The sequence below is a fragment of the Hippocampus guttulatus genome, chromosome 20 (assembly GCF_054856545.1).
Source record: "Hippocampus guttulatus isolate MCC_2025c chromosome 20, RoL_Hgut_1.0, whole genome shotgun sequence".
Lineage (NCBI taxonomy): Eukaryota > Metazoa > Chordata > Actinopteri > Syngnathiformes > Syngnathidae > Hippocampus > Hippocampus guttulatus.
The window spans coordinates 8158841-8185589 of record NC_141280.1 but is presented as its reverse complement, the minus strand read 5'-3'; the positions used below and the strand labels follow the sequence as shown (position 1 = coordinate 8185589).

At 43.4% G+C, this 26749-nt stretch overlaps 2 protein-coding genes across 3 annotated transcripts in view; both read right to left on the bottom strand.

The window, feature by feature from the left end:
* LOC147187876 (protein FAM184A-like) overlaps positions 1-4940 on the bottom strand; it is a 34195-nt gene extending 29255 nt beyond the window's left edge. The window contains exons 1-2 of one of the 2 annotated variants that reach the window (XM_086100561.1): positions 4804-4940; positions 4309-4518 (exon numbers count right to left, since the gene is read on the bottom strand). In XM_086100561.1, the coding sequence (XP_085956687.1) occupies positions 4309-4479 (171 nt within the window). In that variant the 5' untranslated portion in view covers positions 4480-4518; positions 4804-4940. Of the gene's footprint in view, positions 1-4308; positions 4707-4803 lie in introns of those variants that run through there. The other variant, XM_086100562.1, reaches the window with a different exon arrangement.
* A 6113-nt stretch (positions 4941-11053) lies between these two features.
* Positions 11054-26749, bottom strand: part of LOC147187875 (mannosyl-oligosaccharide 1,2-alpha-mannosidase IA-like) — a 55085-nt gene continuing 39389 nt past the window's right edge. The window contains exons 5-12 of the mRNA XM_086100252.1: positions 21365-21459; positions 16529-16652; positions 16083-16176; positions 14555-14670; positions 13518-13737; positions 13256-13428; positions 12181-12296; positions 11054-11683 (exon numbers count right to left, since the gene is read on the bottom strand). Coding sequence (XP_085956378.1) covers positions 11557-11683; positions 12181-12296; positions 13256-13428; positions 13518-13737; positions 14555-14670; positions 16083-16176; positions 16529-16652; positions 21365-21459 — 1065 coding nt within the window. The 3' untranslated portion in view covers positions 11054-11556. The remainder of the gene's footprint in view (positions 11684-12180; positions 12297-13255; positions 13429-13517; positions 13738-14554; positions 14671-16082; positions 16177-16528; positions 16653-21364; positions 21460-26749) is intronic.

Genomic DNA, 26749 nt, shown 5'->3' with positions numbered 1-26749 from the left:
CTCTGCGCTATTGCTGCTATGCAGAATCAGGTCAGATGAGTCACCAGCGGCGTGCTGCTCAAAGCTACAAATCTCTAATCCACCCTCGGCCTGATGTCATACACCGCCTGCCCCGTAGGAAAACGCCGTTATGCACGGAGGACCGCGGGACACTACATTAGTTACACCGGGAATGACAATACGAGAACGTCCGACTCGACGTGGAGAGCAGCGCGGCGTGCTGGAAAACGTGGACGAGAAGCGAAACGCACGGCAGTGGAAGGCTGGGGATTGGAACGCGGAACTTTTGATTGTGAGGCAGACATACCAACCACGAGGGCACTGTGCCGCCCGGCATGAATGAGATGACGATCAACGCGGGGAGGAAGAACCGCACACAGCTTGGGAAGGCGCGCGCACACAGGGCGCGCAGCGCTGACTCCCATTAGCGCTGCCATCAGTTTACGTTGGCAGCGTGTAGCCTGCAGCCTTCGTGTTTTGTGTGTCATCATATGCTGCATTTCGTCAGTGAACAAAACGTCAGCCTGAGATAAACCTGCTGCACTCTCTGGGGAGGCGGGCGGGTGGGGGCGTTGGGTCACATGACAGGTCGCCATGTCGCCTAAGTGCTTTTTTAAATTTTATTTTATGACTATTTTAGTCAAAAGCATTTTTGCCAATCACAAATTCACCCGTTCAGGGTTTTCCTTTTTCAGCTATAGGTTATAATTAGCCATCCCATCAACGTAGCATATGAAAAATAAAATTGTGGAGTGGCTCGAAGTCCCTGTAATATTTCGCGGTGAATTTCCAGCCACTGGAATTTTTACCCCAAAACTTGAAACTTCTGGAGGAAACTTATTTTTTAAACTTCAAAAACTAGAAGTACAAAAAAGTAACACGTCCTGCAACTTTTCTCATAATTAGAGCAACGTGCTCCAGATAGTCGTGTTCGGCTCAGCATATTAGCGTCGTGCTCGGTCTTCATGCGTGTTGCCTTTTGAGAGCATTTGTCTCCCAGCAAGTAGAACACTTTTGGGGCGGGGGGGGGGGGGGGGGGGGGTATGTTGTCATGGAAACTGTGGCACTCTTTTGTTGTTGCATATTCTACTTTGACGGACTCGTTAGAGCGCTGCGGCACCAATAAAGCGGACAAAGACTCAAACGACGCCTAATTTGGGCTAAAGGAAAAGGGCTAAAATGCTAACGTTCATGCTAAATTCAACTGCTAAGCTGAACACAGACATTCAACTTCTAAGTACACGATACAGATACTCTATAAATTCAACATTCTTGATTAAACTGCTGAGCTGAATGCGGTGAAAATGCTAAAGATGCTAAATCCAACTTCTTGACGGAACGGATGAGCAAAATACAGTGTGAAAATGCTATGCTATGCGCTGAATTCAATACAAGGCAAAAGCGACAGTCGTGTATGGAGTGCAGAAACTATCGACATTTCAAATAGCCGGAAGGAATGCTGAGTCATGCTCTGCCACCATTTTGCAGTGACATCCTTCACGCGTTGGCCGCAAAGCTCGCTGACATAATATCAGTGTCTCCTCTTCCGTATTCTGTGCTTCCGTCGACATTCAGGTATAACTTGACTGCATCTCCATGGTAACGGGAGACAACCGCTCAAGGGAGTTTTGCAATCTGGTTGGCTGATGAACTGATTTCTGGTTAGCCAATCAAAAGAAAGAGATGTTACAATGACCCATCAAATCATGCTCGCCACTCGATGTGAGCGTGAGCGTTTCAGCATCGATGTGGGTGCCAACGCACATGCACAGCGGCAGTATCTTAATGAAATCTGACAAAGAATTGTGACAATGAGCGAAGAGGGAGATCCTTCCTGCAGAGGTTAATAAAATGCAACACACACACACGCGCGCGCGCACACACAGGTAGACACTCAACCCGTAATCTCCTCTGGCTTTTCATTCTCCCAGAATGGAGTTTTATAGAGATTAGAAAGCCGGCGCAATGGAAATGCAAGGAGGGCCGAAATATGCGGTTGCCTTTGGACAGTTGTGACATCACTTCCTGCTCTGTGGAGGTGTATGAGGTCGGCCAAAAATTTCTCAAAATTCTCATTTTTCCCACAATTCCACATTTGTCACCCCCCCAAAAAAATCCCCATTCATTCCCAATGACAAATTCACATCATTCAAATTTAAAAATCTTCAGCTTATTCAATTCACCGTGGGAACAATTTTCAGCCAAAAATTCCCCAAATACCAAAATTCCACATTTTTCACCCATAGCATTCCACATCCTTCGATATCATTCAATATATTTCTATTCCATTCCATCACCTTCCCAATCTGTCCACATGTTCATTCCGTATTCACAAATTCATTTTCCCAGTAATGAAATAAGCCAACTAATTATCTTTTTTTTTGGATTATGACTAAGTACATTATAATTAAGAAACATATTTTTAAGTCAAATGTATATTACGGATTTTGCATTTGATCCTTTATAACAAACTAATCTCAAACCAGCATTGTGCATCCAATCAGAATGTGCTGATGTCAAATGCTATATTAATCACAGCCATTAGGGGGCGCATTTACTTGCTCTCATACGTCTGCCTCTTAAAGGGGAAATAGGGAAGGATGAGACGCAAGAATACGGTAGGCATACTTGGTAACTCACATTCAGAATGCACCAGTTTTGCTAACGCAACAGAAAACCAATGATAAATGTTTTCCTTCCACTTTGCTTAATGTTGATTGTTTTTGTACATACTTGGTGCCACATTTTAAAAGCAGCGCATTCAAATTTCAACGACGCCACCTGGTCTGGCAGCCTCCGCTATTCCGATTCAAGTGTCCTGTGCCTCCAACAGCAAGCGTGTGTGAGCGTGTGAGACGCCGCCAGACCCCCGGCTTGATAATGACACACTCAAATCCTCCGTGAGTTCCAACCTGCCAAGTATCTTGTCATTTGTTGTTGGGGATCAAAGCCCAGACCTCCCCCAAGGCAAGGCTGGAGGTTTTGGACTAACCTTGAAAGGTTAGAGTCAGTAAGCAGAGGCGTGAAATATTGGCATATACACATTATCCATATACACATAATATATACATACACATACAGCCCCCTAACCGGAATGAACAAGCAGTCCTTGCAGCGATTAAAAGTTGAGTTGCTATTTAGTTTACTGTCAAACTTAACATCAAACAAAGAGTGACACACGTGTATTCAAACCTACTTTCGTCTACATATCGTATTATACTGCCTCCCAGTGGCAAAGTCACATACACCAGAAGGAGTTGCAATGAATTAATCAAAATGTGCAGTTTAATTATTTATATTAATGTTTTGCATTTTACCTAATCAGTGTTTTGTTTTTGTTTTTTATCAGTGACTTTATTATGCGGGCTTGAATTTTACTACACATCGCAAAACGTTTTTTTGGGGAGGCGGAACAGATTAATGGCATTGGCATTCATTTCAATGGGGAAAGATGACTTGACTGTTTGGCAATTTCTCCGTGACCATTCAAATACATATTTCTTCAGAAACATGAAAATGTGGTGGTAACAGACAGTTCACATATTTGTGTGTATGTTTTTGTTCGGAATAATTGTCAAATTTCATGATGAAAGAAGGATGGTGTGGTTATTTTGATTGCTGTTAAATGTGAAAAATGGGTGAAATTTGACAGAATTCATCCCACGAGCAAAGTTGCCTCCGCTGCTTCCAAAATATCAAAATGAACATGCAAGAAAATGTCAACCCATTGTTGCTATGTCTGATTAGTGACTGATGTGATGTGTAATGTTGTGGCTAATGACCATGCATGTGACTCGCTGATGGATGCAGCATCCCGACAAAACGTTTTCACCTTCGGGCAGCACACATCGCTCACTCTGGAGCGACAGACTGCCAACACCATACTTCCTTTAAGAATCGCCTAATTTAAGGATTGTTTGCCCCCAAGGCGTTCGTGCGTGCACATGTGCCGTTTGGCGGCGTTGACAGCAACACGTGAGGCTGCTCTCAAATTTAGCGTGCATTCAAACCATCAAAATGTACGAGCACTTGGCTAAAATCGGACGCGTTCTCGTGTTTAAAACTCAGTTAAGCACACGGTGCCATCGATGCAAATTTACGTCACCAACTCCGATTTAATTTGAGGACTGTACGAATTGGAGGTAAATGCGAATTGTTGTGGTATCTATGAGAAATTCACAACGCCGAGGGTGCAAACCTAATATTTGCACACTCCTGAACGGAGTCTGGGGGGAAAGAGTTGAAAGCAGCGGTGTGTGGCATCGCTACTCGGGGATGCAAAAAGGCCTCCACACATCTGTGCCTTACCTTGGTCAGCTGGGCGATCTTCTTGCTCATTTTGAGGTGCAGGTCTTGGGTATATTCCATGGCCAGGCCGGACTGGAAGGAGGTTGTGGACGTGGACGACGTTGACGATGAAGTGTATTTCCCCTGAGCGGCAGGGCAGTAATACTGCTGCCATCCCGACCCAGTCGCCATCTTCACGATGATGCTTCAAATGCTTGATGGTGATGTGGTCTTTAATAATTAAGAAAAAAAAAGGAGACTTATTTTTTTTACCCAAACCTGGCGAAAAACATGACGCAGCAAGCCGTTTAAAAAATGTCCCATTTTGCTTCAGGTCTTGACGCGGAAAAGAAAAAGTGACGAGCGGAAATTTAAGCTCCGGAGATGTCAGTGGCGGGCATCATGAACGACGCCGCCGCTAGCGCCCCGAGGTCGGGGTACGGGCGGCTTCACCTGCCGCTGACGTGCAGCGCAAGTCAGGCTGCCGTCTGGGTCCCCCCCTCCCCGGTCGGTCACCTTGGAGCCCAAATGAGGAGCCGTCGCTGCGGATTGGTCCTCCCCTCACTGCTCCGCGGTTACATGGAGGTGCGTTTGAGCACGCGCGAGACTGGCGGGTCGGAGACGTGTACGCCGGAGGGACGAACGGACGCAGCGGCAGCCCCCCCGCCCGCAACCTCAGCTTCCCCGTCAGCCTCCGGAGCTCGGCTGCTGGTGCGCCCCTGTTGCCATGGATCACCTCAACAGTCTGTACTGCGTTCAGGGGCAGTGGGACAAGCGGCGATGCGTTCACGGACAATTACACAAATGAGTGTCAATCGAACCGAAACTCCTCCCCAAGAACAAACGAGCCATATTGGTGATGACGATAACATATTGAGATAAGTAAATTATTTTATATTGATTAGCAAAATAAACAATCTAGAAAGTCCGTACAATGTTTTCCCGCCTTTTGTTAATTCATTAAAAAAATCACCAGCTTATATTTTAAAATACGTTGAGAATGTATTCAAGATTTCAATTACTTATTCCTTTTATTCTAAACGCAATGCATTTAAATGTTTTTTTTTAACGGGCACATCTTTCTCCACTGTCACGTTTTAAAAGTTTGTAATCGGTAGGACCAAGGTGCAGCAAAATGCATCAACATCCATGTCACATCCCAGAAGCACATAAAACATTTTCAAGCCAGGCACGCCATTACTTTACTTAGCACACAGACTTTCTGGTCTAGAAATATCAGACCTTTTCTCAAAAGAGAGGGAAGCTCTCGCTGCTCATTCAGAAACAGCGCGGGAGCGGACCCGAAGGAGAAGGTGTTAAGTCTTCACATGGCGTGCATCGTAATGACATCGCTCACTTTTTGTTGCCTGATGGCGTGCCTGTCACAACACAGCGCTCGTTACAATTGTGTGTGTGCATGTGTGTGTGTCGCCAAGGGAAATGTGGTGATGTCGCTACCTATCAGCGAATATATCAAGCTCCAACGCCGTGAAGCGTGCTGGGAGATGTTCGCTCCTGTTGATGTTGCAGCCTCTCTCTTTGAAACTCATTTCTTGTCAGGGGAAAAAAGGCACCAAAAATGTTAGCATTAGCATCAGTAAAGCCACTTTCAGTCAATTTGAATTTTTGCTCAGTCAGCCACTATTGTATTTCGGTCCATTAATACAACGGCTAATTGAACACATTTAGAAATGCAATATGACAACACTCACAGGTATATATTCTTTATCCTCCACACTTAGTAGTGAATGTCTTCTTGGTGTCTTCATGACATTCCCTTCAAATGCATTTATATTGGCCCGTCAATCATGCACTAATTTTTGGCCAGTCTGCATCCCCCACTGCGAACAACAGGGGACCTTTGTAAGTGGGATATTTTGCCAATAAAAATGCCGACAGACAACAAAAATACTTTTCGGCTCCAAATGGAATATTTCACTAAGTCGCTACGTGCGTGGGTCCGTCTGGCATGCAGAAAACAAAAGTCATGTAAGCGTGTTAGAACGTTGGAAAAACAAACAAACAAAAGAACGCGACAAGACTGATGCTACAACATTTTCAAGAGATGTTTTGAAATTTCTAATGTTGACGCCCACATGGTCAGGGTTAATGAACAGGGGGAAAAAAAAAGTATATATCTGCTTCTTCATTCGTATGCCAACAAAACCCGAAACTTACCGTTTTGGAACCAAGTTTGAAACCCTACATGTAAAAACCCAACTCTCATTTATCCTAATTTGAAAGTTGAACCCTTGCTTGAAACCCCAACCATCACTGGGAACCCTAATTTCGGGTTTTAACCCCAAAATTCACTGTACTGAAACCCAAACCCCCGTCTTGAAACTTTAACAGAGGTTTTAAACCCTAACCCTGTTTTTAAAGACCCTCATCCTGTCTTGAAACCCTAACGGACAAACCAATTCACAAAATCTGCAATGAACGAAAGTGAGCATAAAAGGAAACCTTGTGGTTCCTCATCTTGCGCTTCCTTGCTACCACCTGGTGGTGAGAAGGTCACATTACACAAATGAGCACAGAAAAACCTCGTCATTCGCGCGGAAGTGGGACTCGGCCAGCTCGCGAATCTTTCACACAAATATTGGAAACTACGTTATTAACGACCATAAAAAACAGGAATTGCACCCCCAAACCGCCCCCCCCCAAAAATCTCAGCGAGTATGCAAGGATTCTTTGTAATACATTTTTCATATTTGTGGTAGGACTAAATGGATAAAAAAAAATACACGAAACGGCACAAAATAATAAAATCTCTTTTTTTATTGTTGATTATAGAAGTGTAACAAATATAATTTCTTAAAAAGTCTGCAGCGAGTTAATCTCATTTTGAATCCACAAATCTTGATAGAAATGGCCATTGGCTCTTTTTTTTTTTAAACACAATCATAAAACATTTGTCAACAAATGAAAATATTGCATCAACACACCCCCCAAAAAATAGAATGATTCTCTGCTAATGTTCACATCCCAAGATTGCTGTCACAGATTCCGAATATTAAACACGATACGAGTCGCTCGTCGAACACAATTCAAAGAAAAGACGTCAAATATTTTGGATGCGCCTTTTCCGAAAACATCTAAAAGTGCACATTTGTCTCAATCAATTAATTGTAAACTTGATTTCATCATTTAGATCAAAAGAGTCAAACGTCATTTGTTTCACACCGCCCGCAAACAAAAATGATAAAGGTTTCCTCATTTTGCCGATGGTGCAAGTCAACGTGAACAAATTCCAACGTTATGTGACAAACGATTCTAATTACTTCAAATGTTGAAAATCGCATGTTGAAATTAGCAATTGGAAACACACACAAATTTTCTCCTTCCTTGCACAAAATCCCAATTGAAACCTTACTTCTGTCTTGAAACCCTAATCGTAAACCCTATCACAGTCTTAAAACACTTTCCTCCGTCTTCAAATGTCAATTCCATTTTAAAATTCTAATCAACGTTTGAAACTTGATCCCTGTTTTAAAAACATAATACAGTCTATAATCCTCTTTCGAAAGTGGATCGCAGTTTTAAAACCCAACCCTGTCTAGAAACATTACACATGGCTCAAAAATCCTTATTTGGAACCAACACTCGAAAACGTATGCCTGCCTTGAAGCCCTAATCCAGGATGAAAACTGTAATTTGAAGACATAATCCAGTTGAGACTTCCATTTAAAACAGTTTTTAAACCCCAATCCTGCCCTAAAACCTTACTTTGAAACCCTAACCCTGTCTTGAAACCTTATTTGGAGAAAAGTTAGCAACGCTAAAAACAAAACCAAACAAAAGGAAACAAAAGTTCCAGTTGAAAATGTCAACTCTCCCAGCATGTTTGTCGTAAAAGTTTTTTCTCGTTACTTTATGGACATACGGCCATAAATTATGATTATATGACATTTGGGTTACGAAGGGGTTGGGGGTGAGAAAGTTCTGAGGAAAGAAACCTGAGAAAGAGAAAAATAAAAGCAGGAAGACAACAAAGTGTCATCATGTTATCCCCATGATGACAAAAAATGAAAAAGTAAAAACAAAACAAATTAAAAACAGACAGGACCCCCCCAAAATGGAGGGAAAAAAACATCAAAATAAAAAGGGCTGGAAATAAAAATTAACATAAAGAGGAATGATAAGATGAGCAACGGACAAACAGAATACACAAAAACGGGACTAAAAAAAACAAAAAAATGGAACATAAAAACCAAAATACAACTAAAATGGACACACACACACACACACAAACGGACAAAAAGAACCTAACACATGAAAAAAAATTAAAGACAAAAATAAAACATGACAATAAAAAGTTACAAGGCAGAAAAGACCAAAAAGAACCACATTTCAAAAACAACAAAAATGACCCAAAATAATAAAAAGTCTTAAAATAACAAAACAGAGAAAAAGCCCCAAAACGAACAAACAAACAAAAAAAGGGTGTGAAACTGAATTCACTTCACATTGGCTGGTACATTCACACACATTGTCCTGCCATGTCATTTTTCTCTTTGCTGTTTTTGTTCCACCCAACTTGATTCTTCTTCGCCACTCTCATCTTTCCCCGAAAAAAACGTACACAGTCACAATAATAATAATAATAAATTAACACAATCAAACATGACAATCAAAAACAATCACAAATTGTCCTCGATTAATTGTCCACTTTCAAATGATCACTTTGTTGTATGTTGACTTGCCCAAATGTGAAGACTGCCAATGTGATCAAATCAACTGTGAGTCAAAAAGTAAAACAAAAATAGACCATACCTGCAAGAAATGTTACTTTACTCTGTTTACTCAAATCTGTCTGAAATTGGCTGCTATGGAGCCACCCGTCCACTGGGTGTCAGTGCTGTACAGAAAATACATGCCAACGTCAAGTGGATAAAATCGGGAAGTTCATTCGGACTGCAGAGTGAGCGTTGCGAATTTGGGAACCGAAGCCCCGTCCCCCAAAATACGTCCAGCAATACAGTGCAGTGACAGTCTGAAGCAAGTCGTAAGTGAGGCACCGCACCACTAGGTGTCAGTGTAGTACAGGAAACTCAGCCAGCAGTTTATCCAGTGAAGGGAAATACTTATGTTTACCAGCAGGGGGCAATAACCAATTAATCACTTTGAGTGCGCCTGTTCTGGTTCAGTGAAACCAGTTCTATCGCGGTTCACCATTGCCACCTCGTTTAAGGCCTTGAAAGGTTGAATTTAGAATTCGTTTCATTTAAAGTAGCTATTTGCAGAAACTGATTAAAATAAACACGAATGCCATTAATACATTTTATTTGGGTGTTTTGAGTTTTCCAGGGCCTCACTTGCATGTGTTACTTCTCCGTATGTTGTGTGAAGGGTTATAATGACCAAAATAGCTATGCTAAGTTTCCCATTTAGTGCTACCCTGAGATACGAGTGCCTTGACTTACAAGTTTCCGAGACCTGCGTTGTCAATTAGACAATTCTTTGTCTCGAGATAGAAGAAAGAAAAAAAGATACACGTGCGCTTAAGATCTCCACCATGGCGAAAGACAATTATGAGCTAATGGCACTAATGCAGTTTTTGGCTACCCCCGCCCCCCACCCAAAAAAACAAAAAAAACCCAACTACAGTACAAGAAAAAAACAGCATGGACAAAACATTCTGTACAGCCATGTTTTGTGCTCACTTTCCATGTTTGAAGGTTATGTAGAGAGCAGATGCTTTTACTGTGGATTCATACTTAATGTTACGGTTGAGCGCAACATTTATCATTAAAAAACATCTTTCAAAAACAATTTGGAAGTTCTTTTTTTGCTGAAATAGGGAAATTCAATTGATTAGGAAAAGACGTTTTCATATACAAGCATGGTCAAAATCAACTTGCATCTCAAGGCACCACTGAATATGTTAGCATTAAGCTAGCTCACTTGCGTAAGATGAAGTGATATTTGTTTAAACATTTCAGTGTTTAAAGTTTAGATATAATTACATATTTTTTAAAAATGATATGGTCTCTATGTTGCAGCCTTTAACTGTTTGCGGGTCTGGAACATCCTGTTCAACGCGATAAACACCAGCTCACTGCCCCCGTTTCAATCTTAAAGCTACATTGTTCATTTTTCTCGCCCGGTTTCGTTTGTGCGAGCAGCCTGGGAGCGAAGGCACAAGATGAAGAGTGGCTTTTGAGCGAGGGGTTACGGGGACGCGGGTTCCCGACCCAACAAGCATCCATTAAAAAGCGCAGAGTCGCCGCCGACAACTAGAACGACGCGACGATGACTTGAACGGGGGCCGACAGCCTTTCTCATGCTGTAGCTGAAGAAAAACATCAAAATCAACAATTTGGACGGTTAGCCGCTTGCTTCCCACTTAAAAAAAAACCCAATGGAACATGATAAAAAGCAACAACAGACGTCCAAAGACTTGTCGACGTCTTCTCGAGCGGTCACCCCCCCGTGTGGTCATAACAGTAGAAACAGCTGCTCAAGAGGTCCCAGTAAAATAGTTCTGCCTTTACAAACATGTTAGTGGTAGAAGCTCATTTTAGGGCCCCTCTTTCACTAAATATGAGTTTTATCAAACCCTTGACAATCCCAAAAGAAAATGGCATTTGTATCCCTTGTAAAGGCAGAATGTTTGGAGGCAAACCTCATGCTGTGCTAGTACTAGCCTCACAAAGCTACATTGTTAGCATCAAGTCATATCTCGAATTAAAGGTCTGGGTGAGAGCTGTTCTGATGTGCGATTATTTCATCGATATGCTTTCGTGTGAGGACAAAAAGACCCCCCGCCCCAACCCGCCCTCCAAACTTTTTCTATCTGCTTTCGAAGTGCCTTCCAATGCTACACTGTTGGATCGAAACTGATGAAGTCAAAGCTTTTAAACACACAAAAGCTGGAACGATGACGACTGCGTCTTGTAAACACGATCACAGAAAGTGATGCCACTGAGCAGGGAGTGGAAACATCTTGTCTCTGTCCCATGAAGGCCAAATTAGTCTTTCCCTGTCAATGACAACGTGGCACAGGGATGTCGTCCATCTTCGTCACACTTAAAACGGTGTCAGAAAAAATCCTGGCCTTTCAACGCTCTATGTAAAAGGTCATCGTGGAAGCCAGGAAAAACAACAGGACCACATCTGAGTATTAAAAAAAAAAAAAAACACCCAAGAGAAGACGCAAAAGATGAGAGTCTGCTCCGATCCAGTTAAATGAAGTGTCAAAAAAGTCATCATCAAGACGGCAGAAATTCAAACCTTAGAGGGGTTATACAAGGTTCCCCAAAGTCGTTGCTACTCCACCTCGTTGGTCCGCTCTGGTGGCTCCTTCCTAATGACGGGCAAGGGGTGAGCCTCCGTGTTGAACACCCAGTGCTCCAAAGAGACTTGGCCGTCGTCGGAGAATAGCAAATACAGATACCTGGGGAAGCAGCGTCAGCATAACCGGTTATGGATGTGTCACAATTGTTAAGTATGTATCTCATCAAAGTCATTTTTAACTGTCACAATATCCATACAGTACTCAAATATATTTAAGCTACCTGTATATTCACACGTCATTGTCCCCCCCCCTACCCACCCCCCAAAAAATGCTGCATGGATGCCCCAAAATTAAATGCTGTAATTTTTGTTCTCCAGCTAGTTTAAGAATGTTACAAATGTGTAAAAATAAAACACAAAGGACAGACCAAGAAAAGTATTGAATGTTCCTGGTCACCTTTGTTAAATTTGACATTTGGGTTCATCTTGTGAGCCATTGCAATATTTAACACTTTTAGGACAATGTCCCTTTCATGTTTTTTTGATGTCCCATTTTGGATCAGTTATTTAAAATAACCCTTTGGACTTTTGAAGGATTCTATGACTTCTAATTGCGGGGGGGGGGGGAACAAATGCTTGTTTTCTTCTGCTTCTTACTTGAGCGTCTCAGCCAGGAAGAAGCTCTGCTGCACGTCGTCGTGGTTCGGCGTGGACCCGTAGACATCTCGGATGCCGCTGTAGCCTCCCTCGACCTTACAGTGCTGCTCCAAAGCCTGCGGGACAGTGGGTTCAAAGGTCACTATCGGGGCATGTGAGAATTTGTATTTGTTTTTAAAGAAGCTTGTGTAGTCATTAGCACACCAGTCTCACAGTTCAGAGGTTGAGGGTTCAAATCCAGGCTTTTTTTTGTTGTTGTTGAAAGTTGGCTAGCTTTATTCAAACCCATGTTCTTTATGTATTGCACTGCCCCCTACTGGCAAAGGTATGCAGACCAGCTGGAGTTAGCACAATGCCCACTGAATTATGATGATGAACAAAACAGTGTCTTTTTTTCCTTTCGGCTTTTCCCTTTCGGGGTCGCCACAGCGAATCAGTTGCTTCCATCTAACTCAGTTTTGTTCATCCTCTTCTCTCACCCTAGCTACCCTCATGTCCACTTTCACTACATCCATATACTTCCACTGGTGAAAGGACACTTTGATCCTCTCCTCTTTCATCTAGAACTGCTTCAGACAACGAAGTGTATGCAGAAAAGTGGTGAAGATTGCACGACTGTCTGTGCCCTCTGTGTTGTGTTGTGTTATTTTTGTTATTTTGACTTCAAATTGGCGCCGCGAGAGTGGCTGCCTTTCCAGCAGCTCCTATATTTTGTTGTTCTACTTCTTCCTTTCTGCTGTGAATTGGGAATTTCTCCATTGCGAGACTAATAAAGGTTTTCTTATCTTTTCTTATCTTACTTCCTCTTTGGTCTTCCTCTCGGCCTCCTGCCTGGCAGTTAGGTTTAGGGTTAAGACTCAGCATCCTTCTCCCAATATATTCAACTCTCTCTCCTCTGGACATGTCCAAACCATCATAGTCTGGCCTCTCTGACTTTCTCTCCGAAACCTCTAACATGAGAAACATGCGAACAAAACCGTGTGATCGTCTGGTCCCCCCCCCAAAAGCCCCAGTCACTACTTGGGGGATTTTTATTCTTCCTGTGAGAATGGTATTGATGCAAAAGTTCCATTACCATGACGGCTTCCCAGCCCCACTCCCTGTACTTTGGGTCGTGGGTAAATCTCCACATGTACATGTAGGTCTCGATGACTTCGGGCCGCAGGATGAAGTACTTCTCATTTTGGCGCGTGGCGATGGCCTCCACGCCGCCGTCGAAACGGAATGCCTCTGGGCCCAGCTTCAAAGCTTAAAAAAACAAACAAAAAAAAACAAAGCATAGAATCTTGAGGATGAAAATATCACTCTTGGACAGGAAGTGGTTGGTTCTCTATTACCGGTTCTGGAGTAGGACTCGTGACAGGTTCTGGCGATCTCAGCCGCTTGCTCCATCTGGTGGCCTGTCTTGTCGTCGGGCGCCCCGTCGGCACCGAGCGCCACCATGCCGCCGGCGAAACAAGTCAGGTGACCCATCTTATGTTCCAGAAGGCCCCCCTTCCACTCGGCGATGTACGTCAAGCCGCGGCTCGACTTCCTCATTAGGTTGCTCTCGATGGCCTGCAAAGGAGGAATTTAGTAAATTAGCAAGATGTTTTTTCTAATTTCTAAATTCGTATTCTAGACAGATGGGGAAGGCCAGTTCAATTCAGCCTATCAAGCCAGTTTCACCTTTCAGTATGATATTTGGGAGACATTTCAACCATTAGCAGACCCACGAAAAAAGTCACAAGAAGCCATGCCAAAAAAAAAAAAAAATAGATACAGGATGTCAGCCATTTTGGTTTGAAGAAGTGATTCAGAGCACCGGCCCTTTAAGAGGAGCCAATTCAAGAAAGACGCCTGATCCACTTTGTGGCGTCTCCTCTCAACAAATAAATCACTTTTAATCCATGGGATCAAGGGGGATTACGGGTAAAGTATCTCCTCAAGATTAATGTTGGGTTCAAGATGCCGCGATGACAACGTGCGCGTTTGAGTGTGAGCAGATGAGTCTGATTGGGCTTGTGCAGGGTGGGTTCAGATGCGCTAGGCTACGCTACGTAAGCATCCCGCCATCTGCTCCGACTCCCACAATGCATCACCGCATCACCGAGGCGACATCAGCCTTTGGACTAAAGTAACTCACAATCACTGAGCCACACGGAGATGTTTGTGAGTGTGTGAAGAAAGTAAGAGGGAGTGACGCGTGTGTGAGCGCGTGTCTTCCCAACTGTATGTTTTGCACCAGGGCCAGGCTTAGTGAACATGAGGATTCCACACAAAGTCGAAAAATGTGAAACTATACACAAGAAACATGTCTGTGTGAGAGCGAGTGTTTGGTTTTTCTTCTGTGTGTGTGTGTGTGTGTGTGTGTGTTTGAGTGCGCGTGCGTTACCTGCAGGGCGTCATAATACATCTTCTTGGCCTCATCGTCCGTTTTGTCAGACATGAGCCAGGCTTTGAGCAGGTACTCGTAAAAGCTGTCGCCCAGTCCGCCCACGGACACATGATCTGCAATACAAGCATCCAGATTAACCTCTTCCTCCATCATCATCATCATCCTTTTCGCTAGCTCTCAGATTAAACTAACAGCGGAGCTCCATCACGCGCCACCTCTGTTGTGTTGATAGCCATGTCAACTGCGTGCGTGTGTCTGGTGGGAGAGGAGGTGTCAGCGAGTGACATGATGATGATGAGGAGGAGGAAACAAAAGGACATTTTGATTCATCTCAAAAGGAAAAAGCCGTATAGGAATAAATATAATGTGTACGGTTGGCGTCTAACAAAATCAAGTCCAAGTTAAGATTGTTCTTCCCTTATCTCGAAAACAGCAAAATATCCGACATTTTTAGATAACTCAAAATAAAATCAAATAAAAATCTGCAAAAACGACAGAAATACAAAAAAAGGACAATCACCAAGTTGGGTGGAGTCATGACTTTCATTGTTGTGCCTATTATGAGCATCGTTAGCGGTCGTCTAATGCACCCCTCCCCAAATAAAATAAATAAAGGGCATTTTCAGCGATGGTGTGCCGTTAAAACACACGGAGAGAGTGACAGATGCTCTAAATAGAGCATGATGGAAATCATTTGACAAACCAAAGACGAAAGATACTCTTTCAAGGCGACAGCTGCAGCTGCGACGCAGCAGATGATCGGCTCATGAAAATCCAGTGGAGGATTTTTCAACTTTTTTTTTTCGGGGGGATGCAAACACCCTAGGGTCATAAATTATGCAGCAAATGCATTTCATGGTACCGTAATTACGTAATGACTTTCTGGAGCCAAAGAAGCATTAAAGCAGTTTTTTTGTTGATGTTGAAAGTTGCTGTCTGAAGTCAGTGTACAAACCCCCCCCCCCCCCCCCCAGATTCTATTTGTTTCAACACTCTGCTAAATGCTAATTATGACAAGAACGTACTTGGGATGAAGATTTTAACGCAAGCTAAAGAGGTGCGGGCCCACATTTAAAGCATCATCAAGTAAAAGCAACAAAAAGTAAGTCAACATTTAAAAAAAAAAAAAAAGGATGAAACAAATATTCTTATTTGATGCAAGGCCGCTGTGTATAAAACGAGAGCTTGCGTCTCTATGAATAATTAAGCGAGAAAAATTGCTTTTTCTTTTCAACTTGGCGACGCTGAAATAAGTCGGAGCGTTTCACTAGATTAAAAAAACAAAAACAAAACAGTCTTTTCAAGTATTGATGAGGAGGATCAGGAAGATTAATGATGATGGAACCAAAATGGAGCCCCTGAAAGCAATCAAACATTAAATGTACTGACTCGACAATGGCTCTTATGTCTCTCGAAATGTGCAGCGTAAACATCGGCAATGACACTCAGGACAATGGAAATGCCATTAATCCACTCCAGCAACCCCCCCACCCCAAATAAAACAAGCACTTTTGTAAGTACTTACGTTGACCCCACTGGCCGCTGTTTGGGTTCAGGTAATTGGGATACAGTCCCTGAGGTTTATCCAAGCGATTGAGAACTTTGCGGATGTTCATCACCTAGGAGGAAAAACCGTCAAATTTCCACGTCACATTTTTTTTAAAATATACTACAGGAAATAATTCCAAGTCAGGTTTCCAAAGAAAATTAAAAAAACTAGTGCTGTCAGTTTAACGCGTTATCGGCATTAATCTAAAATTTTTTAACTCGATTAATTTTTTTTATCGCGTGATTAATGCGGCACCACGTCACAGTGGATGTTACGTTGCTCTAAAATAATAATATTATTATTTTAGAACTATAATATAGTTAATTCTGAGTTAACTATGAAATTATACATTTAATGACAATTAAATATTTTAAACAGCACTAAAAAAACTGTTGTGTCTGGAGAATTGGAAGACCTCCTACCTTCTGAGCAAATTCCGGGTTTCCCGACAGTTTGCTGAGGTGCATGAACTCCAGATGCAGCGTTCCGTACTCGGCCAGGATGCTGCTGCCGCCCGACGCCCACGGCCAGTTGCGACCGATTCCGCTGCGCAGACACACAAAAAATGGAAACGAGTTGATTTTCAGATGTCCTGGCTCATCCTTCCGATCAATACATTCGGGGAGTGGAACCCAAGAGTCAACTTTACTGTTGAGCAGCGAAATGTACGGCCAATAAAGGGACACGTGTGTGGGTCAGAGAGTACGAAACTTAAGTTGTTTATCGATGAAAATAGCCGTTAAAAGCCTGACTCGCTTGGATGATTTCAATCACGTCAAGTTGCCACGGCGATTTGCTCAACAATTATTACTTTCCAAAGGCGTTTTTTTTTTCAGCAAAAGGCCAACAAAAGAAAAAAGACAAATCGATTAATTTGTGAATAGCGAAGCGCACAATCAGGCAGACACATTTTTAATCAACAGGAACTGCTTAGTGAATTTTCACATTATCTATAATGACCCAAAAAAAAAAATCTACACAGTGTCTGTTGTCACGATTTGATGCTTGGAAAATAAAAGCTCACGTGGTCAACTTGGACCTCTCGTTCCGTGTCGGTGCCTTTCACACCAAATGACAAAAGAAAAAAGGTGGAAGGATTTTAAGAGGCGGCGTGAAAGGGGAAGTGAACAGCCAGACGCAGCCGCGGCATTGGGAACAATGCGGGAAGCGTGTAAGACGACGTGGGAGCTAATTAAGAGGCAGCTGTCAAAACATTTGAAGTGTGTAAAAGTGCTTAAGGAAAGACTTTCTTTGACAAGAACCAGATCAAATATTCCTACCACTGCTGCAGAAAAACTTAAAGACTAAACGAGCTTGTTATCTTCCTCACACAGGATGCTTTTTTTTTTTTGTAACGTGGAGAAGAACTTAACATCTGGTAGCTCTAGCGTTTGTACATAGAAAAGAGAGAGGGGAAAAAATGTCCAGAGGCCACCAAACTGTCGATCAAGAAATCCGGCTTGCTTTAAAAAGGCTTTAAAATGTAACTTTTGGGCTTAAAAGTTCATTGGAAGAGAGAAACGGTTTGCATTAGTCAGCTGGTGTCGGCTTTTAGTCGGTCTGAAATGTGCGAGCCGTGGAGAAGGGGGGCAGGGGGGGCAGTAGGTGAACTCATTCATTGCCAGCCGTTTTCAGAGAAGAGTTTGCCATGTTGACATCATTCGGGCGAGCATTTGGATCTTTCAAGACCCACACGATTTTGTGGTCTGAGATGACAGAAGCAGCGTACCAACCAAAAACAAAGAGTACACTCTTTGTTTTTCACTTCAAAAAAAAAAAAATTTTAAAAAACGGTTGGTTTCGGACCAAAAAACAGGAAAAAAATGCTTCTTTTTGTGAAAAGAAACATTAAACAGAATAGTGAATTTGACGTCAAGATTTTTTTGTTTGTGTGACACCTCAAATTATAAAACAACAAGATATTTGAAGAGCTTCAACTTGACTATTTTTGAACAAAATTATTTTCATGGACATCAAAGACCTTTGACAAAGTTGGATTTTATTTCAAATTTGCCTCAGGATTGCTGGATAACTTAGAATATCCTAAATAAAAAAGATAAGCTTTTAACCTGGAACCATAAAAAGAAAACACATTTTTTCAAATCACCCCCCAAAGTGGAGCTGTCCGCTTTTGCGATTGAGCTCATCACATTTTGGTGTTTAAATATTTCATGTTTTAATTCGAATTTTTCTTTTAATGGTACATTTTAAGTGTTTTTTTTTTTTTTTTTGCTCGCACTCTATATTGCAGATGGGTCTGGAAAATATCCGTTTCATTGCTCTGCTTCGTATCGAGATGAAAAAAAAAAACTTCAGCATCAAAGCATTTCTTTTATTCCCCCTTTCCTTTTTTTTTTTTCCAAGTGTCTTGTTTGTCCTTCGCATACGTCAGCTCGTCCTTCCGGCGGATCTCCCACACTGATGCGGGTGCCCACACTAGCTGACAAAATGACCAATCACGGCCCGCCTCGTATTGCCGAGGGGGCACCCACTGCGGCTCGCTAACCTGGAAAAACAGAGCGGCCAACGTGCCATCTCCATAAATTAGCACACGTCTGTCGCTCCTCTGGAAGGCGCTCCCGCTCAGAGATGGAGTGTTTGTTGGCCCAGATAGACCCCCCCCCCCCCGCACACCCCCTCTCCTCCCTCTCACTTCCACTTTTATTCTCTCCATCGCTCTTTTCTAAGCTGGCGTTAAATCTATGGCAACCCTCCTCCTTCTGCTTGGGGTGAGGAAGGAGCATGGCGATGGATTCATAGTTAGCCACTTAATTAGAGACTTTAAATCGTGGCAGCCGTCGAGGGATTTGAGCCTGCAGCCCGCACGAGGCCGCCTTACCGCGCTTGAAAGTGGACGGACGCCACTTCAGCTTTGTCAACATGTGGCTTGTGAACATTTCGCGCGGTTTGTCTGTTAATAGATGAAAAGGTGCAACTGAGATGGTGGAAAGAAAAAACGGGCAGCAACATCAGACGTAGTCCAGAAAGGAAGAAAAAATAAAATTAAGGGAGGATTCAACATTCCAGTTATGTTCGGTTCGCGAGAAAGCAATCATGTTCTCGAGTCGAGTGTCAAAAACTAAACAAAAAAACTCAATCCAAAACGTTTTTTTTAAATTTACACTTAGCAAATGAAAAAATGCATTTTGAACAACACTTTCCGCAGTAAAACTAAAAAACTTTTTGTATTCATACCTTGTTAAAAATCTGTCAATGGCATGTGGGACGGAAAATCGAGGCGCTGAAGTGGGTCAGCCGAGGTTCTGACACGAGCCTACTCGGCCGCGCTAATGGACCCACTCGGTGTCTAAGGCCTATTAATCAAACGCTGAGAACCCAAGAGCTTAGCAATGATTGCTTCAGCCGTTGAGTCGAGCTGCGAGGAGCGCATCAGTCAAATAAAGTGACATTTTTCTTTCTTTTTTTTTTAACACGCAAGCTATTGAGAGGAAGATGAAGAGCGACAGGAAACTGTCTAACTTCATTACATTTGTCTACACCAACTGAAAACACAATTAAACACTCATAGCTGGAACAGAAACGGGCCTGCCCACAAGCCTCCTTCTGCTAATTTAGCGACTGTTGCTAAATCCAGCAAACTTTGGGCCCGTGTCATGGGAGATTCTGTATATTTGTTTAGTCAAACCTCATTGGTTTACGGGATAAGTTCTTACACATGTACCATTTTGGTTAACCAGATCATTTTACGGTTAATAGCTGTAAACTTTGGAGCAAAGGTGTTGAACTTTAACAGATTCAGCTGAGTGTGGACAGCCGCACAGCTTGAGCATCTATATGGTTTCGCTTTGTCTTTGGTAAAATACATCTAACATGTAAACATTGCAGATTTTGCAATTGATATACTGTAGTCGGTACAATTGTAATTACCAAAACATTTTTAATCTACTTTCCCGAAGGCTGTTTAGGATGTTTCGCACCATCTGCTAGCATTAAGCTAGCTGACTTTTGAAAGACACAATTTGATGGTGTGGTGGAATAATTTGGTGTTTAAATATAGACTTCTCTTTTGTTTTTACAGTTTTACAGTAAACTGCAGGTGACACGTTACAGGAGGTTGACTCGACATTTCCAACTTTGCTCAAATGAATTCTGTTTAGCTTACTAGCAATATGGACAGCGAGTGAGCCAAATATCGGACAACTTCATGGGTCGATGACACAAACGGATTGATTCATGAATTGACTCAGATGAGTACCCCATGACTTTTAAGACTGTAGCGGTATTAACGGGTGACAGTGAGCGGCTGACATGCGCCACAATGGCCAGTCAATGTGCATTGAACTTTGAGAGCGCTTTATCAGTATGCTTGCTAACGGAGGCCACGCTGGCTCCGGCTGATAATGAGCTCTGAATGTTTTCCATGGGATGCTAACCCTGCAGGGGGCCTACCCGCCGATGGCCCTCCCGACACCCACACACGCACAACCGACACCCAGACACTTTTCAGTGTACTTGAGTGAGGTTCAAATGTTTTTTTTTTGGCCAGCGCGGATGTCGGTGGTGCATCAATAGTGCCGAATAGTTGGGTTAAGCGGCGTTTTCCTCTCGGTCAGGGCCAATCGATGTTCACGCTTACGGAGCGGATATCTTTCAAGGAGCTATAGAAGACTTATCAAGAAGAAGCCGCCTCCTGCGGATCGGCTAATAAACCCATCCCCATTGAACGATGAATCTGTCAGGAGGGAATTCATGGTTGTATTAAAATTGACATTTGTAGCTTATAAAAAAAAAAAGGAAAAACATTAATGGGATGATTTCTGGATGGTGGTGGACAGGACTTCTAAAATGTTCCCGATGACAGACAAACCAAAATTGGTACGCTTTTTAGCACGTTGCTGCATGTAAAAGGCACTTCATTTTCGACATATTATGGCAGCTCTCAAGAATAGATCTTTAGCGAGAGAGCTCGGCTGGGCCGTGCGAACACACCATGGAAATTGATTTGAAACAGCCTGTTTATTCCCGTGACGGCTGGGATTTTAATTCGTGCCTGAAAAATCGCGCCGTGTCGTTCGCCGTTTGCTCACTGGGGCCCAGGGGTTGAACGAGACAAAATGGAGGACGACTATTCTTTTCATTATTGGGTGTTGTTGAAAGAGGTTTGCTATTTTCATCTTTGTGATAGGATTTCTTTATTTATTTTTATTTTTTTGGGGGAGAGCTTCATTACATTGGCAACACTAAGGAAGAAACAAAGTGGGTTTACGTGGCGGGTATTTGGACAGTTTGTGCCTTACCTCTTGAGGTTGAGCAAAGCCCAGGGGATTCCGGTGGGCGTTTTAAAGGCCGGGAGCAGTTTTTCACCCAGCTCCACCGCTTTTCTGCGGAAAACCTGGGGGTGACAAAGGTGGACGTTCATTCTTCGAGGCAGGCAGAGTGGAACTTGTACATTTTTACGTCAACTGAACGGACTTGGAACTGAATCCTAAAGCCCAACATCACTTTACTGTGAATGCCAAGCGCCAACTCTAAACCAAAGACAAATTAGTCTCGCTTCCTTTCCATGTGGCTGTAGTTTGACCCTTGCACGTATTACGCCCGCTACTTTCTACAGTGAAAACCGCAGTGGTCAGCAAAGATCCTCTTCGAGCCTGGAGCTTCGACTGTACTCCAAGTCCTGAGAGAAGTCATGTATGCTGTCAGCATCCATCTGTCATCAAATATAAACACTAGTGTGAGGCGGTCGCTGTCGGGCTTGTGTTTCCCCAGAGAAGGCAGCACACACACACACTGCGGGGTGTGTGAAGGACCAGCATTAAAAAAAAAAATAAAATAAAATAAAGACGAGTAAAAGACAAGTCAGGCGGCAAAGCTCAAGAGGGCGCTTGTCAACAGCAGAGTGGAAACGCCCGCGGAGACGCAGCATCAACTATTGCTTGCACGTTTTGCTCTTTGGGTTGCGATGACATGAAAGTATCTAAATCGAGGTCAATTCATCTCTTCGTGTCCTGTTGCATGTGAGTTTTTTTTATTCAATGCTAAATATTGGAATTTGCTTTCAAAAAAAAAAAAAATCAAGATGGTCAGATTTCAACCAAATAGTCAAGTCAAGTCAAGTCAACAGTATTTATAGAGCACTTTCAAACAGCCATCGCTGCATACAAAGTGCTGTACATGGAGCAATTTAACATGCACAATAAACAGTAAGACAAATCGGTAATAAAGGCGGTAGAAAGCACCAAACAGTAAAACCAAGAACAAATCTAAGTCATGCCGAGTCGAATGCCAAAGAATACAAGTGAGTTTTGAGGAGGGTTTTGAAGATGGGCAGCGAGGAGGCTTGCCGAATGTTTAGTGGGAGGTCATTCCAGAGAGAGGGACCAGCAACAGAAAAGGCTCCATCCCCTCTGAGCCTCAGTTTAGTTCTTGGTACTTCTAATAAGGTCTGGTCCACAGACCTGAGGCGCCGGGCAGGTGTGTAGGGGCGGATGAGCTCGGAGAGGTAAGGTGGCGCGAGATTATTCAGAGATTTGAAAACAAATAAGAGGATCTTGAAAATAACTCTAAAATGAATGGGGAGCCAGTGAAGGGATGCCAGAGTAGGAGTTATGTGCTCCCTCTTACGAGTACCAGTCAAGAGGCGAGCAGCGGCATTCTGGACCAGCTGAAGGCGCTTAATGGAGGACTGGCTGACTCCAAAGTAAAGGGCATTGCAGTAATCGAGCCGGGATGTGACAAAGGCATGAATTACTGTCTCAAAGTGTTCATGTGAGAGGAGAGGTTTTATTTTGGCCAGCTGTCTAAGGTGAAAGAAGCTGGATTTAACAACGGCGACCAATTTGCCGATCGAGTTTGAAATCACTGTCCAGTTTAAGGCCCAAGTTTGAGACTGTTGACTTAAGATAAGGAGACAGGGGGCCCAAGTCTACAGGATGGAATGTACAAGGGCCACTGGGTCCAAACAATATCACCTCTGTCTTCTTTTCATTGAATCTCAAGAAATTTTGTGCCATCCAGATTTTGATTTCTTCCAGACAGGATAGGAGTGGCCTTAATGAGAAGGCGTCTTTCTTGCTCAGTGGGACATAGATCTGGCAGTCATCTGCATAGCAGTGGAAGGGAATACCATGTTTCCTTAAGATGGAACCCAATGGGAGCAGATACAGCGAGAACAGCAGAGGCCCCACAATAGCATTCACATGACTTCCTGACATCAACTTCTACGGGCTTTCCGGATACTCAGTTGCACTGTTGATGCCAAATTACCGCGTGTAACAAGGCGTCGGAGCCCGGTGATTAATGCCTTTAATAACACATGGAGCACACTGCAGGGTGGAATAAAAACACTCGCAGGGACGCGCAGAAGAATAATTTATACACGCCCGCGTCCAAGGCTATCACGGCGCGTGCCAAAGCAGCTTTAATAAGCAAATGAATTACAACCAGACGGGCTGCCGAGCTAGAGAGAGACTTGCGATCATTAGGAAAAACTTGTTGATCATCAAATTTCACACCTGGACGCCCCCGTGTGGAAACATCCACCGGAGGTAATGAACAACATGATGAGGAAGTGCAAGTGATGCTCGGGGTCACTTTAAGGACGATGTCGAGGTTTATAAGAGTTCACCCGTGAGATGGTCATACTGAAAGCTTTCTTTCGAAAATGAACAAGAAGCATGCGGTCGTCATGTTAGCTCAGAAGAAGAGGCATTATCGGTTACAAGAACAGGGCAAGTGAAAAATCTCTCGGACCCTCCACATCCTGGTCACCACCTCTTCCAGGTGCTTCCTTCGGGCAGGCGCTCTCGAACAATGTGCACTGAATGCGAATAGCGTCTTCCCTCTTGCCATCGAGACCCAAAACGAGTGACTCCAAATTCCTTTTTTTTTTTGCACATCGCGGCGTAACGGTATTGACCATTTTAGTTTCTGTCGCCGATCAAGGTCTACTCATACAAAGTTGTATTACATTTACTGTGCGGCTGGTCACTTTAAATGGCATGACGATTTTTCAGTGTACGTTGTCTGTGCTTACATGTCACATCTTTGTCAGAGTTGCTTGTTACTGTCATACGAGTGGAGCGCATACTACCAAAGATAAATTCCTCGTGTGTTTTTACATCATTTGTCAATGTTGATGATTCTAACAGACTGCAATAAACTCTAAAATGCTTTCTGGCAGCTTGAGATGATGTTTTTAGTGAATTTATTGGAGATTTTCACCGCTCGGAGTTTTTACGGCCGACGCGGAGTCTCAAAACGGCGTTTGGAAATGGTCTTTTGTGACGCACCACGGGAACGGCTGGTATGAGTGTTGCATTGACCTTTGCGATGCACTCGGCCCCCCCGTGCTCCAGCACATACTTAGACGCGGCGCAACACCGCAAGCGCTTGCGTTCATTACTTCCCGCCTCTTTCACGACCTTCAAACGTCGCCTCTCCAAAGACTCGCCGCAGGGCAAAACACCACGCCGCCGCCGTCCAACTTCCAGAGGAATACAAAAAGTAGGACGCACTTTTTCTTTTTTCATCAATTCTCTGCCAGGCTTTAAAAATGTCCTGCGTGTCTCCTGCTCCACATTCTCTGACCTGAATCACGGCTGTCGTTTTTACTTTTCATCCACACTCTCCTTTTCCTCTTTATTGTCTGGATGCACTTTGAGCTGACCTTCTAATGGAAAGTGAACATCGCATTTATGACCACGTCCTTCTCAACCCCGATCAGTGACAACCAACCACTGCGCTGTGGCGGGAAAAAAAAAAGATCCAGTTTCACAGAAAAAAATACGGCATTCATCCAAATTTGCTCATTTCTCCTCCACACTTTAAATCCCGCCCAGAAACAGAACGAGCGCAATCGTGGTCGCATTATGTGTATGGGTAGAAAGGGGGGGGGGGGCAATCACGGAGTCAATGGCGCTGAACATCGCCGAAGACGCAACGCCCATTTGTTTGTTGCTAAAAGCGGCGATTTATCCACTTGTTGGAAGCGCGGCGACACGCATAATGGACCGGCTCGAGCATGCAGTGTGACGGCTCATTTTGCCATTTTATATTGCTGAACATTTACATTCATTAGGGATTGTATTTACATGCGGGATTTGACAAACGGGTCTATTTTTTTTCTCCCCTCAAGTGGAAGCGCTTGTGTTCAAATTAGCGGCAACGAAGTGTAAATAGCACATAAAGGACTTCAAGAATACAATTTCAATATCGTACGTTTGGTAAAAATGCTAGCGAGTTCACTACCTTCAATTTAAGAAACACTTCAAATGTGACACGCGTTAGCGTCTAGAAAGCTCAGAATGTACCGAGTGTGCTTGGATGTGAGATGAGTTTTGTCTCAACACACACCCACACACACACACATTTACAGTACGAAACAGCTTTGAGCCGCGGAGAAGCCTGCTGTTGCTTAGTACGCTGCGTCAGACTGTCTTTCTCTCTCAGAGGCTTTATTAGTCTCCTCCAGGCCTGCGAGAGACAGTCAAGCCCAAAAGAGCATCGGAATTAAAAGCTACAAAGGGCCTGGTGTGGAACCGTGTCAAGGCTGCACCCGTCCGTCTGTGCATGAGCGAATCGCTACTTGTTTCGTTTCCCATTCAGGCTATGCTTACCACTGCAGTGCTTATGTTTGTCGCTAAACCCCACAAAAAACAACTTATCCCTCCCACACACTTTCAAAGCACACTTTTTAGAGCATTCATTAATGCCCGTTCTCACTCTCTCACCATCCAAAAATGAAAGACTAGCACATAACATCACTTTGAGGAGAGTGAGAGAAGACTGACTCGCAGAGTTCCCCAATTAAGAGGCGCAGTGTGCTTGCTTCAAGTTACTGGTCACTCCAAGTTAAAGTTTCCTGGAAATCTGACACCTAAAACTGGGCCTATTACATAAAACAAACAAACAACAAACAAATAGTTAAACCAAACTATCATTTGATTTAACAAAAAGTCCACTAGCTTCATGCTAACAACCCAAGAGTCAGATCATCGAAATTAGCTTATTTTAAATGCTGCTATTTTAAGAACTATGGAGAAGCAGCACATACAAATAGCACACAGGCACTCTCAGGCATGTTTTCTCTGCGCTCTATGCAAACAATATTAGTGGGGCACAGTAGAAAAATTGGGAAAAAAAATAATCCCACTCTTCCTCGTCTCACAGATGCTTTGAACTACAACTTTTGGAGGCCCATTTTGGTGGTACATAATATTCCACATTTTTACTCGTCTTGTGCCGTCATCACAAATAATTCGTAAGCATGGCAAGAGAGCAGAAATGCATTCTGGGACCGAAACATGCTCCGGCGCAGATATTGAAAATAGCATTTAAAAGCCAAGGCAATGAATCGCAGCGAATCTCTATTCAGAGTATCATTCCCTCTGCGCCCTCACAGAACCGACTGCTGATTCGGTACTCCCTCCACCCCCCGGCTTTTTTAAGCACTATGATGATTTACATTAAAAAAAAGTGCCGCCTGAGTGGAAGAGCGACACACGGAAGGCTGGTGGGCCGGGAGGGTTAAAGACGGGAGCATGTTTGAGTATTCCGGTGAGGTGTCGGGCTGGGAGCGGGAAGGACGATTTAACAGGCAATTAGAGAGGCGGCATTTAACAGCGCACATTAAGACCGACGGACTCAAACAATCGTGAATCAGAGCAAATACACTGGAACCT